We start from the raw sequence: 19041 nt of genomic DNA, 5'->3' as shown, positions 1-19041 counted from the left end.
CCAATTAAGAAAACCTCAATCGGCCCAGCCGGGGATCGAACCCAGGACCTCCGTCTTGTAAATCCACTCCGCATACCACTGCGCTACGGAGGCCGTCAATACAATGAAATCCTTTTACAATGAAATCATTTTTCTCTGTTAGCCGATGGCTACTCAGGGTAAAACTATGAGCAATTGGTAGTTTTTTAAATAGTGACCTATTTAAGAAACACTGAAACATGTTATCGAATAAAGGCGCACTGTTCGACTTTTCCTAAATATTAACTTTGAAGGCGTCACGTGAACCGCGGTCACTCGAAAAGTTATAAAACAAGAATAATGCCTCTTTTGTTGGCGTCTCAATTTTTAATACCCAGCTTTCTATGCGAGCTTTAGACCAAACTCCGTCCGTCCGTTAAGTTGGAGGTGCATCCAAGCAGTAGATACTGGCAATGAAATGAGAAAAGCTTACCTCCAAAATGTACACTAAATATGGCAAATCTAGAGATGTTGAATATTCCCACGGTACAACTGAGGCACGCCAGCATGGCACTCAACCGGTGAGGCCACACCCCAAACGGAGGCACCTCATTCTCTTCATTCCTAAAAATAGTTATTAAAGTATTATTCAGATAGCATGGGTATGGTGACAGTCGCCTGTATGACGTTCATAATACGTACTATTATCGTGAATCGCGGCAAACTTTCAACAGGAAACGAACAGTCACCCGCACCATCCTACATGAAACGAACTGTACACTGTACTACTTGTGTTATTGTAAGAGAATTATCTTGGTTCATCTTTCCAAGAAAAATCACCCCAACAAAATTAGGAAAACCATCTTTGGCACGTTTCAGTTGTTCAAATACGTCACTTAACGTAAACGTTTTATCAATACCTTTATACTAAATGTGCTGATAGACTTGAGCATTCACTTGTAACAGAACATCGAGCATTCGCCGTTTTAATATTTGCCGAGCCGAGCCAAGTATAGAGTCAAATATTGCTACGAACATCCTGCAGAGGCGTCTTTACTTATGGTGCGTTGCACCCGGGCGCCGCGATCTCAGGGGCGCCCGGGTGTATGCATACGTACATTTTGCATGGAATCTAGAGCTCTTCCTTATAAATGTGTCTCGTTGTAGCAGAGGCAAATAGATAACTACTTACAAGGTGTTTGTTTGCTATACAGACAGTTTGTGGTAACTTAAAGTGCTGTTTGAACATATTAACAGTGCTTAGCATGCTTAGGTACTACAAGGCGCTAGGGTGATCGTTGCACCCGGGCGCTACGTGAGCTAGAGACGCCTCTGATCTTGAGAATTCTAGCGGACGCTCTATTCCATGTTTCCATTCCAAGCAAATCTGCTCGTTAGTACGCTCGCCAGAACGATCGATAGAATGCTCGCTAAAATGTCCTCGTAATTGTCTGTGATGCACGAATCGCACGAATGCTCATTACAAGTGAATGGTCAAGTCTATCGGCACCTTAATATTAGCGGACGTTCGCAACTTCGTCCGACTTCGACCTCCTTAATCCGGCCCTCTTGCAAAATCCGTTCATAACGGACGTCTACTAATTATAAACATTTACAGGGATAGATAGAGATAAGGAGGTATCTCTACTAAATTTCATCTTTGTAATTCAAATGGTTTTCAAAATTTCGTGATGAGTGATCTTTCGCATTAAGATTATAAATGCGAAAATAAGAATGTCTGTCTGTTATCTTTTCACGGCTAAACAACCAAAATGATTTTAATGAAATTCGGTAAGCATTGCAGAACAGAACACAAGCAACTTTTTATCCCGGAAAAATCCAGGGTTCGGGATTTGTAAAAAGCAGAAATTCATGCGAACGGAGTTGCAGGCATTCGCTAGTATGACTATGAAATTACAAATCGTTTTTAAGTAACCAAACAATTAATTTTAATTATAAACTACTTCGTGAGTGGTTTTTTATCAATAATGTATCAATGTTTTTGCCAAAAATGTTACAATCTGTTTAATCGTTTTTGTGCTATTTGGTAACAAAATGTTTACAAACTATTAAGTACCACACTACCATTATTACGAGTTTATTAGTTTATGTAACTCAATTGTAATGTATGCGTCGCTTATCATTTATAGCAGAAGAATTAAAATAAACTGAGCCCGGAAGCTGTGTACAAATGTATTCATACTATATTTACTTACTGTAAATTGTTTCCAATTGAAATGAATTTTTATTACAATGATAACAAGCAAATATTTATCATTGTCTCTGGCCTTGTAAGCAATTTTCTGCAAGCCCATCTCATAACATATATAAACCTTTTTTGTGGGACTTCAGTTTGCTATGAGATTCTGTATTGTATGATAGCCAACAAACCATTGCTAATATGAGGAATATTGGGGTCCATAATTTATTACAAAAATACTATGTTTAAACGATGTATACGATTCTTTACACAGAATACATATTTTCAGAAAATGACAAATGACACATAGATTAAATTCCATTCATCTGATTGTGATAAATCTTTGGCGATGTGATGTTCGCACGTACAGAAAGATTAGTACGTTAGTAGTAGGAACCTATAAAATAAAAAAGCAATTTCAATAGAATAATTACCTGTCCTCAGAAGTAGTGAAGGCACTGGGAGTTATAGGCACTACGCCGATTAAAGATCCGCTGGAGGAGCTGGAACCACTGGCACTTCTAGCCACATTCCTGGAAGCGTTGCGCTCCGACCAGTCGATAGCTGTAACATCACTGTCTCCAGGCGAAGGCAACGATAAAGCTCTATTCATGAGCAGCGTTCTGCGACCCACGATCAATGGCCCCGACGGTCCATCACTACTGACATTGGCGGCCGAAACTTGAAGCTGTATAGGCGCACTAGTCGGCCGCATATTCACATGATGCTCAACAAACAGTATAACAGGTAAAGTCAAAGGCTCGCACGAAGCCTGCGACGATTCTTGCGTACTGATTGCCGGTAACACAATGGGGTCCAACCTCCTCATTGAGTTCCGTAAACTGTCATCAACAGTGTTCGCTCGTTCCAAAGACAAGGCAGAAATATCACTGTTACTCCTCGGCAAATCTGTATAGCTTTTGGAACGTCCAAAATTTAGTCTCGGCAGTGACAAATCACTGTGCGTTATGTCAACCTCTTCTGTCGACTGCGAGGTTTGGGCAATAGGGCCCATGACGACTTGCGTGGTGTCATCTACGGAACTTTGTGATACTGAATCTTCTGCGCCTGCGATGCATTCTTTAATTTTACATATGAGGTCGTCGTCATCGCTGTCGAAGGACTTCGTGCCGTCATCTAGACACGCGAGCAAAGATTTATCTAGCACTTCATCTAAATCGTTCAATATATCCATAAACTGACAGAGAGCTGTCGCTTGGAACTCCTCGTCATCTGTGATGTTGATTGATTGTGATGCGTTTGAATCAGTCTTATAAAAACTAGGTATGTTCTTTTGTAGATCCTCTCTCAGATCCTCTTCGTCTGAAGGTTTGTCTATGTCACTTATAGGCTCACTGCTGTCGTTGCTTTCGAAGATGCTACTTGAAGCATCACTGTCTGCACTGCTCCCGGGCAGACAGTCTGTTTGTTCATATCTACCCTCTTCCATATTGACCACCTCCATTTTTATCGCATAGCCTAAGTCGTACCCTGCATGCTTCTGTGTAAACCCTGCAACAAATTAACCTTTTTATTAATACCCTACTAAGTATACAACTAAGTCGGTAAACTCAACCAATTAAGACTTCCTAAATCAACAAAAACCTACAATATTTAGGCGACACGATTTTCCACAGCTTATACATCACGAACGGAGTATGAAAACTCAATGAATATTCAAATGTAAACAGACTCCGAGCTAATGAGTCTAATTACCAAGTACCTTGCATGAAACACAGGGAGATTTTAACACTACATCGCAAAGTCTAGCCTACACAGTTCACAATGTTTGCTAGCTAAAATGATTCATATACTTGTATGCTCATTGCTCAGTATATTTGTAAAGGCCGCATAGATAATACATTAAGATGTTTTAATCTTTCACGCATCAAGTTTTTTTGTCGTCAACATGTTTTGAAAAACACAATGGCCTTTGTCAAGTGAAAGCATGGGCACAAAGAAGTTTTAAACACCCAAAAATAAGCCATAGTTACATAACAAAAGGTGTAATGTATTGTACCAAATTTTAATATACAAATTACACATCTTTTATTATGCAAGACAACAGTTGTAAAATAACAGTAAACTAATGTTACTTAATTATGTTTGGTGTTAGCAACCCAAATATTTTAAGTACTACGTATACTCGCGACTTTGTCCGGGTGAAATTAAGTTTATCAAAACCCACAGTTTTCCAAAATCGTGTATTTTCCGATAATAAATTTATGTCGCCAAATAACCTCTTCTATCTTGAAGTGAAAGTCCCATTAAAATTGGTTAAGACGTTCTAGAGATTAGTCTGTACAAATAGACAGACATACAGACTGATGAAAATTTTAAAAGAGCGTATTTGGATTTTAGTATTATGTAAATATGTGCATATAAATAAAAATAAATTGTCTGTTTGTGATTTGACTATTTTCTTAAGTACTTACAGTTACACAATACTAAAACACAAAAGATTTTTTTATAAATTATTTGTTGGCCTGCCTTTTTGTCCGGGCTAATCTCTGGAATGGCTGAACCAATTTTAATGGGACTTTTACTAGACGATAGAGGATGTTGTTAAGCAACATATAGACTGCTTTTCGCTGAAAAATCCACGCTTCCCTCGGAATTTGTGAAATATTGAGTTTCACAAGGACAAAATGGCGGGCGTCCGCTAGTTTCAAACATAATAATTAACTAAAATACAATCTAATCTGTAATTGGAGGTAGCAAAAACTGTATTCGATAAATTTATCTCCCACACTTTATCTATTATTTAATAATTGCATGATGTAATAATACAGGTTTGTCGAATCAAACTTGATAATAATGCAACAAAAGCAGAAATTAATTAAAATTTTTATCTATTAATTTACTAACTATTTTAAAATGCACATTTAAATAAATATACTGTCTATAGTAATATTGTAATGAGGTAAAGTTCGTGAGGTTGTATGGTTTTAATTTTATTTTTAAAATCGCTTCAAGCGATTTATTCATTTGGATTTGATGTATTTTAGTGAAGGTCAACAAAACTCAATTGCAATTTTACCATTATAGATATCAATGAAATTTTCAAGTTGTAATTAACAAAAACATGAAATAAATTAAATTAATTTATAACATCAGAAAAACATAAAATTAAATAACATACCCAAATAACTGTAGTACAAAAATTTGTACCAGATATACATTCACCCAGAACTGACGAGTATAGCCAACTTAACGATGTAAATAACTGTGCAAATCTTGTTACACTGACCGGAATGTGATAAGACTTTAAAGTATGATTCAATTATTTATTAATTTATGATTCACAGTTTTGACAATTAATTATTTATGGAATCTTTGGCAAATTTAAACCCACCAGTAAGTTTAACTAAGCTCAAATGAGTCACATATTATATACCTTCCCAAAATCTTCCATTAGATTACTGTAAATAATTTAATGTTTATGACTCTGTTCATAATACTAAGTTCTAAAAAAACTGTTGTACCCAATCAAAACATAGTTAATTGTGAAATAGTATAAATGTTTTGTTATTATTTAACTAGCTGACGCCGCGCGGCTTCACCCGCGTAGTTCCCGTTCCCGTAGGAATACGGGGATTATATATAGCCTGTAACCTTCATGGATAAATGGGCTATATAACACTGAAATAATTTTAAAAATGTGACCAGTACTTCCTGAGATTAGCGTGTTCAACCAAGCAGACAAACAAACTTTATCATTATCAACCCATATTCGAATCACTGTTGAGCTCGAGTCTCCTCTCAGAATGAGAATGGTTAGGCCAATAGTCCACCACGCTGGCCCGCTGATTGGCAGACTTCACTCACGCAGAGATTTAAGAAAAATCTCTGGTATGCAGGTTTCCTCATGATGTAAAATGGGCTGATTATGATTAAAATTATGGTGATCTCATATATTTAAGAGCTGTGATAGGCCAGTGGATAAGACCTCTGCCTTCGATTCTGAGGGTGGGGGCATGCACCTCCAACTTTTCAGTTATAGATAGATAGATAGATATTCTTTATTTGCACACCACAAAGACAAATACAAGTGAAATAAAAACATATTATGAAGAGATCAGCATCTCTTCATAATATGTTTTTATTTCACTTATATATGTTATGTATACGAAAGGCAGCCATTATCGCTAAGTACCAATATCTTCCAGGCAACCTTCGGTTTAGGAAAACTTAAGGACATCAGCAGGTGGTGTAAAACAAAAATAACCATAATATTAGTAATAAACATACATACAAATAATTCACATCCTAAGTTATGTGCATTTTAAGAAATTAAATATCACATATCTCAAACGGTGAAGGAAAATCACAAGGAAACCTGCATACCTCACATTTTCGTTTTAGTTTAAATTTTCTAGGTGTTTGAAGTCTGCCAATTTACATTAGATCAGCGTAATGCGTAACCCCTCTCATTCTGAGAGAGACTCAAGCTCAGCAGTGAGCCGAATATGGGTTGATAATGATGAATGATGATTTATTACTTATTTACTGGTGTAGTCCTTTTATCAGTTTAACTTCTTAAAACTCTAAAATCCATGAGAAACTTGTCAAACTATATTACATTAAATTAATTAGCTTTAAATTATTATTATACATCATTCTGTTGTTGTAGGTATCTAGTATCAGTTTAAAGATTTTCAAACTCCCAATTGGCAATAAGTAAGTAATATGTTTTTGTCCACTTTTTAAAATAATAATTCTTCTAGTATTTTTAATCACTCATATTTTATCTGATTTATACATTATTAATTTATGTTTATTTAATTAATTTTACAAAATATATTGCTTTAATTTCATTACACAACTACAATTTGGATGTTTGTATTGTTCATGTTAAAAATTTGTACAATTTAAATGTTATATTAAAATAGATATTAAAATAATAAAAGAAAAATTAGAAAGAGATTTCATTTAACAGTTAGACAACTGATGTGAAAACTTTCAACAAATGAGTCACCAGGACTCAAACTTGATTGACAAAAACATTAGTGTGCTGAGTACTCAAGAACCTTTAGTACTATTGTTATCATATACAGCATCTTTCAGTAATTAGAAATAATCTTATCATATAATTACACATGGTATTGTTCAAGTATTTAAATAAGTTTCATGGTAGCTGAATGTCAATATCAACATATCAGTTGTATGGTACTTACTGATAATATCATTAACTGCACTTACCAGTTACACATGTACTCCTGCAAACAGCTTTAGATTTAGACCATCATCAAGTCATTACAGGTAAGATTCAACGCCTCCACTACCCAGCTTCTTGTGTTTTTAGCGTTTACTTGAACACATCACACAGATTAGAAAACAATTAAGTGGTATTTTCTTATTTATTAGACACATGTTATATTCTTAAGAAATAGATAGGTAATTCATAAAATTATTTTAATTCAAAATTAAATTATTTGTAAGCAGATATAAACGATTATCAGATAAAATCAATATCACAGCAATTTGATAGAAATGAAATTAGGGAAATGACATGTTTGATGTTTGACTTTGACAGTTATTTCCGAGAATGGAATCACAGACGTCAAAAAAAATGACAGCGACCATAGAGTACATTGAATAAAGGGTATAGAGATAGAGTCATCAGTTGCCATCTCTGCTTAACGCCATCTTTTGTGCAGAGCTCTACCTACACCGCACAGATTAATCAATAAGAGATAGGCAGATAGAGCGTACGAAACACGATGGTGTCGTAGCCGCTCCAGATGTAATATGTATAATTCAAAAACGAATATATTCTCTAGTCAGTACGACACGAAGCGTCGCGTCAATAACTTATGTTTTTAAATATTTCAAAAACTTTTCACAAAACTAAAGAAATAAGATGGGAGTATTTTTTTATTGGAAATTAGTGATCATTATATTAATTTATGTAAGTTAGTGTTAAATTTTGAAATGCAAATCATGAAAAAAGTTTGTATAAGCGGATGTCAAGCGTGACGTAAGTTTTCTTATGGGTTTCACCGGCTTCATCACGCTGCTTGTAAAGACTCATTCTATATGATTTTTATTCTGTGTCTATAGATTTTTTTATCTGTAGAATCGATGTACAATCCATCGCCATTTTTTTCTTTAATAATATTGAAAGTTACTAATGTGACGCTTAGTGTCTCGAGAATGTATACGTTTTTGAATTTTTTATTTGGAGCGGCTACGACACCGTCGTGTTCCGTGCGCTCTATCTGCCAATATTATTATTCTTTAATCTGTGCCTTACAGTAAAAATCATAGACACAGTATAACTTGTTATATCTACTGTGTCATAGATCTACGATTCGGTACCAGTACCTAAATTGATTTAAAAGTTAAAATTAATTAAAAAGTTAGGTACTTTTTAATTAATTTTTCATACTTCACTTTGGAATATTTTTACACTAAAATCATGATGATCATGAACAAATATTTAGAAGTTTAAATTATGTAGGATATCTATACCTATTCCTGTGTAAATATAAATAATAAGAGCAAATATTTATGTTGTAAAATAAAAATCCATACCTACATACATATATTCATTATTGTAATAAATATAGCTATACTAGCGCACGCCCGCGACTTCGTCCGCGTGAGACTCGATGTAAACTTTCAACTCAACCATAACAAAAATGGGTGGAACGGAGCGATACATGAACATTACATGATCTTCGTCATACACATGCTTATTTTTAGGCCCACAAGTTGAGAAACTGTGCTGAGGTCTTATGAGCATGGTAGATCATCCAGAGTCTCTGCCAAAGAATACCTATATATACTCCCAGGACCTCTACCATAATGACTACATAGTCGGCAAATCTGAGTGATTAACTCGCCATTTATGCTGATGCCAAACACGTTCCAGTCCAGAAGCTTAAAAACGTTGTCCAATGCAGCTGTAAATAGCTTCGGGAAGATCTCATCTCCCTGCCGCACTCCACCCTCATCTCATAGTCCGTTGCTCTATACGGACTGACAATTGACATAGTGCGGTTTCGTACAAACACTTCAACAATTGGATGTACCTGTAGTCGATTCGGCATTTCTGCAAAGACCTCAGACCCCGCATTCTGTAAAGTTACAGCGCTGTAACATCGTTGGTTTCCATAGAAACTTCGTTGATAGTGACATTATAATTTTGGCATCGCATAGAAATAAAGTTAAAATTCGAATAAAGCTTGGTACAGGAGAGTATTTCATCGATGAGGATAAAATAGCGGAATCACAATCCAGAGCCAGCGCGGCCCAGGTTTCCACTGAATCGAAGGCTTTCTCATAGTACTCAAACGCTAAGCAAAGTGGCTCGTTATATTAAATACTCGTACTCGTAGGTATAAAGGTATACCCAGCCGCAGCGTATGGATGTGGTCTATGGTGAGTACCAAACAAAGAGTAGAGTAAGTATATGGCCTTTTCGGAAACTGGCTTTTTCGGGAGGCGTCAACTCTACCCAGCGAGACTGGTAGACAATAGACATCTGAGAGCAATTATGTAATACTATAAAATGTCATTCTCTGTAATAATGCGACGGTATTTTAACGCGTCTTCTTAAGATTGAAATCTCATTTCTTGTCACTCCTCGAGTCCCTTGAATTGAACCAAAGAGTAAATTAATTGTATAGGGAGTTGAACTATGATGGTTGAATGGTTGGTGGTATGAATTAATATGGCTATGGTCTAAGCCTTATACTGGCACTTACCTACTAGTCCTAATGATACCTACGTACCTACCTATGTCCTATGTTATTGTTTATACAATAAAAACGGTTCACGTTCACATAGGTATGCTAGATACGTAAGTACCTAGCATAGCTATGCGAAACATCGAAACTATTTTTTACCTAAATGGTAGGTAGTAGGTACACATACAACATAAACATGGATGGACTCAATAGGTATGTCAATGATGTAAAATATGCTAAGTCCATATTATAGGTACAGCGCTCGGCAAACATCATGGACAAAAACCGGCGAAGTGGGGGACAGTTCGCGCAGGTACACTTTAAAACAATGGACAAGGCGGACTGATTTACCAATAGCAGGCGCGCGTGCTGTATTCCCCTGCGTTCCCTTCGCTCCACCAAAGAGACCGACAAATCGACTTCTGCGCATGTTTTTGGATTGTTCAAGATGTTTGCCGAGAATTATACGACATATACATTATATAAACATTAACATACGTGCGCTTTGGTAATTACAGCCTCTGCTTCCTTAAAGCTCTCGCCTTCAGCTCGAGCTTGGCAATATCGCCTCGGCTGTTATTTTCAACTTTCCGCACTTATATCATAATGTAGGTACTATTGTATTGTCATTGCGTTTGTGACATATAATGTCAATGTCACAAATTGAAGAAACAAACTATACTGGACAAAATACTTAAGACATGGCTGTACGGTATAATACCTTTGCCTTTTCCATACGGGAAAGAATAAAGAAAAAAAAACTATATTGGACATTACGTCATGCGGATTTCTGACAGAATTGGTAAAAATAAAAAAAAATTCAACCGACTTCCAACACAAAAAATACGTGCTACCTTCTGATCAGTTTGAACACGGTGCCAACCCGTTTAAAGAACAAGATTGATGAGGTTCTTTCAGTAACCGGCTCGACACAGATCCTGACATGAAAACATGAGACTACCCTGGAAGAAAACCCTTCAATCAAAAAAAGAATATTCAAAATCGGTCCACAAATGACGGAAATAACGCTGGACATAGGTACATAAAAAAATTACATACAGCCGAACGTAAAATTTCCTCCTTTTTGAAAGTCGGTTAAAAAAAATGGGTACCTATAAAATGTTTAATAATAAAAATGATGTGTCAGAACAGGAGGTTCTTATGGCAGAAAAAAAGTTAAGGGTTAGGGTAGGGGTAGGTGTAGGGTAGAGCAGGGATAGATGGAAGTTTACATCGAGTTTCACGCGGACGAAGTCGCGGGCGTCCGCTAGTGTTCAATAAAAGTCATTATGTAATAAAACCTTAAATAAGTAAGTAGGTACCTACCACATAATACATTATTAATCTAAGGTACCTACTTACCGTTTCTTATTTTTTATTTCAATCCTATAACTATATATATCTATCAGAAATATATAAGATATCCTATATCCTTATCAGAAACCTGCGTCACAGTATAACAGTAGGTTGACTTCATACTAAAGGTCGAAACGCGAGCTATACCTACGCACCTCGTACGTGGGGTGATCGTAGGGTGAAGACCGTTGCGACTGTGCCGCGGTGACGAACGCAGTGTATTGGATTTTTTAATTATGACGACTAGGAAAAAAGTTATTATTTCTATAAAGTTTGATTAATATTTTGTATTCTAAAGGCATAATTTAAAAAATATATATATTAATAAATGCTTAAGTGATAAAATTGTGTAAATAGGTAAATGACGTAAACGGTAATAAATATTAAATAATTATTTATTAACTTCTTCATTTAGGTTGTTTTCTTTGATTATTATGTAATACATAGATTTAAATCTTATGACATGTATGTTTTGTATACCTGTATTTTAATGTAATAAAGAAGTTAAGTAAAGAAGTTGTTTGAATTTAACAACATTATTGTGTTGCTCATACTTTAATGTATTTGAATAAAAAGAGTAAAGAGCCAGCTGATATTAATATACCTATCCAGATTTTTTTATCAAACTACTAGCGTCAATCTCAATTTGTTTTTTGTAGTTCCTTCCCTACATGCCAAGTCAGGATCAATTTTTTATCGTCTATTCTATAGTGTGGGGGTATCGTTATCGGTATTTTTGTGCATTACATAAGGGATTAAAGTGCTAACATAATCTACGGAACCCTACACTGCGCGTGGCCTGACACGCGTTTGACCGATTTTTTATTATTTGGTCACCTAGTGTGGTGGTAATACCTAGATGGCATCACCAAAATAAATATATGTAGGTCCTTCAAGATCAATGATTAGTATCAGCCTTATTTAAATCTACCAATCAAAAAACAACACGCTTATAATTTTATTGATCACTTCCTATTTTACTACTGTTTACTAAGTATTTTATTTGTTTACTTAAAAAAAAGTATATTTACAATCACATAACTAAATGGAAACACAAAGTTGGCAAATGTAATTAAAATGCTGGAGGCGGGCAGCCCTATCACATGTTTACGGAGCGCGCGGCTGTAGGTATTTATTTCAAAAATACGGCCGAGTTATTATACTGCTTGTTATATCTACTGTGCCTGCGTGACGTAATAGGTAGGTATACCTACTCAAGTGCCTACACAGTGGACACTGGCTCACGTTCTGAACGTGTGATTGTATTACAAACCGCACATTACTCGTGTTTGTATAACAGGTATCTATGTATACTTTGTATACGTTTATGTCATGTGTGGGCATCTAGGGACCTTCATAGTTGCACAGAATTGTCTATTCATCTATTGTGTCGTTCTATCCAATCCGATTACCGACATCCCATGCAGTTACGCTGGTGTTAGCTGAGAGTATAGAAGTCATAAGTGGATCGACGAGTGTTTCATTCAACCTCACAGGATATCCTGAAAGTTAGTACTTACATACCTACTTATCTAAAAACATAATGCCTGACTAGTTACTTTCTAGTAATAGCGAATAGGGTATTCGTAAGAGAAACTAAATTTTACATAAATTATGTTCTCAGATTAAACTATTGAAAACTCTGAGGAAAGATTTTCTACTATTAGACATGTTATGTGCCTACAAAAAAATCACCGCAAAAGTGATCCGAATTGAGCTACTCCACTGAGTCACAGTAGATATAATAAGACTGAGTGCATGCGCAATTTTGTGTTTATTTACATAATATATTTATGTACTCATACTTTAATACTTATAGTTTTTACATTTCTTGTACACACGACATAACTGGACATTGTAGACAATATTTAGGTACCTACATAATATTTGTTTGAATAACTTTCGTAGTTTACAATGCGACTAAATGAAATTGATACAAATAGCCACTTTTGTCCGCCTCGGACGCGCTAGTATCACATCTATAGTATAAAATCTTTGATTCTGAGCGCAAGTATTAATACCACTAATAAGTACTAAATACGCGAATGCACATAATAATTACCTATTGAATAAATGATTGCCTGATGCATGATGCAGGATAAGGCAAACTTCTATTCCGCTAAGACAGGCTAAGACGTCCATGCATTTAGAGATAATTTATGTTTTTTTCTAACTTATGATTAAAGAAAATTGTAACATAAAAATACTTTTACTAACTCGTATCAGTATAAGAAACCCTACTGTTAGATAGGTAACTAAGTATAATGTATTATAAAACGTCGTATGACTGAAATAGGGAAATGCATTGGTATAAAAATTGACTGGTAGAGCTGTCTGTCTTGATAGGTACTTTTTTTATTCAAGTTAGGTAGGTAAGTACTTAATTAATTTTATTTTTGTTTGAGGGCAATCACATTGTGAAAATGCGGAAAACAATGCAAGTTAAGGCTTGCTTACCTTGTAAATATCTCTGATGTGCTTGGAATTATAGGTAGGTACGATTACCTACTATTTTTATTTAATTATGCAAACGGCTGCTATCGTCCCGCCTTACAGAGCCTTTTCTCTTCTGCTTCTGATCCAATCTCTCTGTTGGTACTAGATACCTTGTACTAATTATAAAAGGTAGGTACCTAATTCATGGTAGGCAGGTACTACCGAGCTCTTCTCACTACTAAAGAGAAGTGGCGATTATTCCACAAAATATCTAAATAACTTAACATTATATCGGTAGTAAAATTGGCGTAGTACTTGTATTAGATAATGTAGTTGTATTTTTTAGACTCATAAATAAGAATTAAACACTAGGTTTATGTGTAAGAATTAGATATAGGTAGGTACGAGTATATGATGTTCCACGACAACAAGAAATACCTAACACGGTTAAAGTTCAAGGGTAAATTAATTTTTCATGTGACGTTACTATGACTGCATTGGAGTAATAAGAAATAAATAAACGATTATAGTTTTATTCACGTACTTATTCAGATGTTTCTGTGATAAATGATAAATTAAAGAGATATTAAGAGACTCAATTGCAATTAAATACTTATCCTTGAAATTAAAATCCAAAAAAAATCTTAAAATTAAATAACTGCTCAAAAGGAAAACGTTCGAAAACGAAAAATATGTTCGACTTTTTATTTTTTTATTTAACTAAGTACCTAAAACAAATGACGATGTTATACATATATAGGACTAGCGGATCCGTTCAAGCTTCGCTTTGACGTACACTTCTTCCCTAACATACCCAGAATGTACCTCTACCCTACTTTACCCCTACTCTACCCTATCCTATACCGGTCTCCTGGTTCTAAGCTCTCTCCCTACCAATTTTCAGCCAAGTCGGTTGAGCTGTTCTTGAGTTGAGCGGCGACTACGCAACTTTTATATTTATAAAACTTTCATTTTTAAACTGTTGATATCTTTCGAATGAAATGTTCTAATTGGATTATTTAAAAAGTTATATAAAGGTATTGAAGCAGTCTTGAATCTGAAGTGATTTACTTTAAGAAATAATAACAAAATATAAAATAAAGAGCTTTTCTAACGGCGGCATTTCCATTATTATTTTTTTTTAAATAAAATAACACTTATTATGTCATGACAATAGTTAGAATTATACTGTCGCGATTTTTTTTTTGTAAAAATGATGTGTTCTGCAAAATCGTAGTATATTATTTTATTCTGACATCAATAGTATTTGCAGAGAAAGGGAATAAATACTATTGATGACACAAACAAAGTTTTAGGTGAATTTTTTTACACCTTGGGTTACAATTACTACATTATTGGAGTTTTATGAAGGTTCCCTAATTTTTTTGAAAATATAAGCCTACAACACTCGGAGATAGTGTAGCTTCCAAACAGTGAAGGAATTTTTACTTCGGTTCAGTAGTTTCGAAGCCTACACAATACATACAAAACGAACAATCAAATCTTTCCTCTTTATAATATTAGTAAATTTTTTTTGAATTAATGTCATTTGATGTAAGAGTAAAATACTTTTTTACTACTCTTGCTCAAAAACACCACAGCGGGGCTAAACAAGCATTTCAGCCTCTAGGGGCTAAAGTAATTTTGTTTTTTTAATTCTTGCCTGTTACGAGTACTAGCCAAGTACTAGCCCACTATAAAACGGAGGAGGTTTTATTCGAAAATAGAATCATTATAGGTAAGGCCCTGATTGTTTACTCGTAACAGACAAGAATTACAAAAAAAAAACAAAATTTCTTTAGCCCCTAGAGGCTGAAATGCTTGTTTAGCCCCGCTGTGGAGTGGTAATATGACAGTGTTTTTGAGCAAGAGTAGTGAAAAATAATTTTTAGGAGACACTTAAACCAACTGCAGCGATTTAAACTCTATGATACGTATATGTATACGTAGGTATACGCATTTCACCATCTCTTTGTATTAAATTACATATCTTTACTCTGACATTACCTCCTTAAAAAGTACCTACGTAAGGTGACAAATGACAATGCCGCACCTCTGCTATTACACATTAAATACTGTACACTGTGATTACAGAATAATATCATCCTTATCAAATCTTATCAATTTACACTTTGACTTATTTTGTTTTAGTTACGTGAATACCGAATAGTGCGCTTTAATATCGATTATAATTTAATCGATGGAGGTTGATTAAAAAAACTTTATTTTCTACTCGTAATGTAACTATGTTTAATATTGATGTAAGTAACACATCTCTCATACAGAGAAAATAGGAAAGGTAATACATAACACATACAATACATACGAATTACTTACCTATGTTGTTGTTTATTGTTATAGATAAAATATTATGGCATCCCAGCTTTCTTTAAATGAAGTGGTAATTGCGTCGGCTGTGAGAACGCCCATAGGATCTTTTAAAGGCACCCTTTCTCCTCTATCGGCTACACAATTGGGTGCTATCGTTGTCAAAGCAGCTGTTGAAAGAGCTGGCATACCAAATACCGAAGTTAAGGAGGTAAGGTCTTGAACCCTTTCTTAATTAATATTTTGTTGTTTACTCATATATTAATAATTATCCATTTGTTATTTTAGGTTATCATGGGTAATGTTTGTTCTGGATATCTTGGACAAAATCCAGCTCGGCAAGCAGCTATCTTTGGTGGTCTTTCACAAAGCACAGTTTGTACAACAGTCAACAAAGTGTGCGCTTCAGGGACAAAAGCTGTTATATTAGCAGTGCAATGTCTTCAAACGGGAACTCAAGACATTATCCTTGCAGGTGGGATGGAATCAATGTCAAACATACCTTATTATTTGAAAAGAGGTGAAATTCCTTATGGGGGAACTCAGTTGGTTGATGGTATTTTACATGATGGTCTCACAGATGTTTACAACCAAATCCACATGGGAAATTGCGCAGAAATTGTAGCTAAAAAACTAGAAATATCAAGACAACAACAAGATGAATACGCAATAAACAGCTATAAGAAAAGTGAAGCTGCATACGGAATAAAGGCTTTTAAAGATGAATTAGTACCTGTCACAGTACCACAGAAGCGAGGTGATGCAATAATATTTTCAGAAGATGAGGAGTACCATCGAGTTGATTTTGAAAAACTTATTAATTTACCAACTGTTTTCGAAAAAGAAAATGGTACAGTAACAGCAGGCAATGCAGCATCGCTAAATGATGGTGCCGCTGCTTTGGTATTAATGACCGTTGAAGCTGCTCAGAGACTGAACGTAAAGCCACTAGCTCGTATAGTTGGATACGCGGATGGCGAATGTGATCCTGTTGAATTCCCGATAGCACCCACGATTGCTATATCTAAATTACTTCAAAAAACAAAAATTCCAAAGGAAGATGTAACTCTGTGGGAAATAAATGAAGCCTTCAGTGTAGTAGGAATAGGTAATCAGAAGCTTCTGGATCTGGATCCTACTCTGATTAATGTACATGGTGGAGCAGTTAGTTTGGGACATCCTATTGGTATGTCAGGTGCTCGTATTGTAGGGCATTTATGTTATGCTTTGAAGAAAGGTGAAAAAGGTGTTGCTACTGCATGTAACGGAGGTGGAGGTGCTTCTGCTATTATGATTGAGAAATTGTAAAATAGAAAAAATGTTAAAAAAAAGTAATTATAATTGTATTATATTATATATTACTGTAATATATTACTGTAATCACTGTATCCAGTTTACATCGAGATTGTACGTTTATATTTACATATAATAATAATAAAAAAAAACAACCGACTTCAAAATCACATAAATGTATCCACTAAACTAAAAAGCATAAATTAATATTGTAAGTGCTACCTTCTGATCAATTTTAATCTGGCCGCGCGTTTTTTGTTCTCGCATTATATTTACTTGTATAAAATGACCAGATGAATCCACGGTCAGAGGCTCTATATGTATAAGAATCCCCCGGCCGAAGGCCGGTTTATGGTAAAGCGCGGCCGTAGGCCGCGCGTTTTTGTTCGTGTATTATATTTACTTGGGTAAAATGACCAGCCGAAGCCACGGCCAGAGGTTCTATATCAGATCTCCGGCCGAAGGCCGATTTATGGTAAAGCATTATATTTACCGTTTTTGTTCGTGTATTATATTTACTTGGCGCGTTTTTTGGTCACGTGTTATATTTACTTGGATAAAAGGACCAGTCAAAGCCACCGTTGAGGAGTTTTCTTAACTGTCCTTAGTTTTCATCATCAGACCATTAATAACAGCCACAACCTATCTAGTTGGAAAATTCTCATCAATACAAATTAGTCATGCCCAATCACAAGGTAGCTATTGTAAACCGTTGAGGAGTTCCCTAAACTGACCTTCGTCTTCATCATTAGAACCTTAATAATAGTAACAACACATCTAGGTGGAAAGTTCTCATCAATACAAATTTATCAAGCCCAATCACAAGGTTGCTGCTGTAAACCGTTGAGGAGTTCCCTTAAGTGTTTTTATCTCCATCACCAGACCCTTAATGACAGTCACGACCCATCTTAATGTAAAGTTCTCATCAATACAAATTAATCAAACCCAAACACAAGGTAACTACTGTAAACCGTTGACGTGTTCCCTTGTCAGTGATTCGGCTCCATCATCAGATCGACTCCAGACCTTCAGTAAGTTGTAGTGCATTAAAATACTTTATGAAAAAATAAGGAAACGCATTGGCTGCTCCTACAAATTTCAATAGTTTCTCTCGATTTCTCCAGGATTTCATCATCAGATCCTGGTTTCCTTATCATGGTACCACCCTCGAAACATCTCCTTTCCAACCAAAAAAGAATTATCCAAATTGGTCTATAAATGACGAAGTCATTTCCAGTTTGTGACTGTTATGGTCCGTCTACTGTCTTTAATTCTCGATATTAGTAATTTACGAAATAATTCTAATAATAATCGAAAATTATTATTAGAATTATTTAGTTAAAGTAAGTAAATTATCGTATTTTTAATAATCGAGAGTTATTATTAGAATTATTTAGTTAAAGCAACGTAAATTACTAATATCGAGAATTAAAAACAGTAGATGGACCATAAAAGTCACAAACTGGAAAGGTCCACCAGGAAAGAGAAGCGTCGGCAGACCAACAAAAAGGTGGGCTGATGACATCATTATCAAAACGGGGCGAGAATGGAAATGGATGTCTCTCGCAAAAGATAGAGATTACTGGAAGAAGAAAGAGGAGGCCTTCACCCGAACGGGATTCACATCACAAGACGATAACTAACCATACTAACATTAGAATAAATATATAGATATAATTATAATTTAAACTTACACACCTAACAAACGTTTGAAATGTAAATTGATGTGGAAATAAAAGGCTTTATTATTATTATTATTAACTAAATAAAATTTAA

At 35.2% G+C, this 19041-nt stretch overlaps 2 protein-coding genes across 3 annotated transcripts in view; one reads left to right on the top strand and one right to left on the bottom strand.

Moving 5' to 3' along the window:
- The window catches only part of LOC112045443 (sodium-dependent transporter bedraggled), a 28496-nt gene extending 20816 nt beyond the window's left edge, over positions 1-7680 (bottom strand). Inside the window, exons 1-3 of one of the 2 annotated variants that reach the window (XM_052884943.1) lie at positions 7361-7680; positions 2593-3670; positions 452-582 (exon numbers count right to left, since the gene is read on the bottom strand). In XM_052884943.1, coding sequence (XP_052740903.1) covers positions 452-582; positions 2593-3623 — 1162 coding nt within the window. In that variant the 5' untranslated portion in view covers positions 3624-3670; positions 7361-7680. Of the gene's footprint in view, positions 1-451; positions 583-2592; positions 3671-5300; positions 5372-7360 lie in introns of those variants that run through there. The other variant, XM_024081613.2, reaches the window with a different exon arrangement.
- Positions 7681-12538: 4858 nt separating this feature from the next.
- Positions 12539-19022, top strand: LOC112045444 (acetyl-CoA acetyltransferase B, mitochondrial). The gene is made up of 3 exons (XM_024081616.2): positions 12539-12716; positions 16006-16183; positions 16261-19022. Exons 2-3 carry the CDS (start codon positions 16016-16018, stop codon positions 17278-17280), a joined length of 1188 nt encoding a protein of 395 aa, XP_023937384.2. The 5' UTR covers positions 12539-12716; positions 16006-16015; the 3' UTR covers positions 17281-19022.
- The last annotated feature ends 19 nt before the right edge of the window (positions 19023-19041 follow it).

Source organism: Bicyclus anynana, chromosome 13, assembly GCF_947172395.1.
Source record: "Bicyclus anynana chromosome 13, ilBicAnyn1.1, whole genome shotgun sequence".
Classification (NCBI taxonomy): Eukaryota; Metazoa; Arthropoda; class Insecta; order Lepidoptera; family Nymphalidae; genus Bicyclus; species Bicyclus anynana.
Note: the sequence above shows the minus strand (reverse complement) of the source record. Positions and strands in the feature narration are given on the sequence as shown.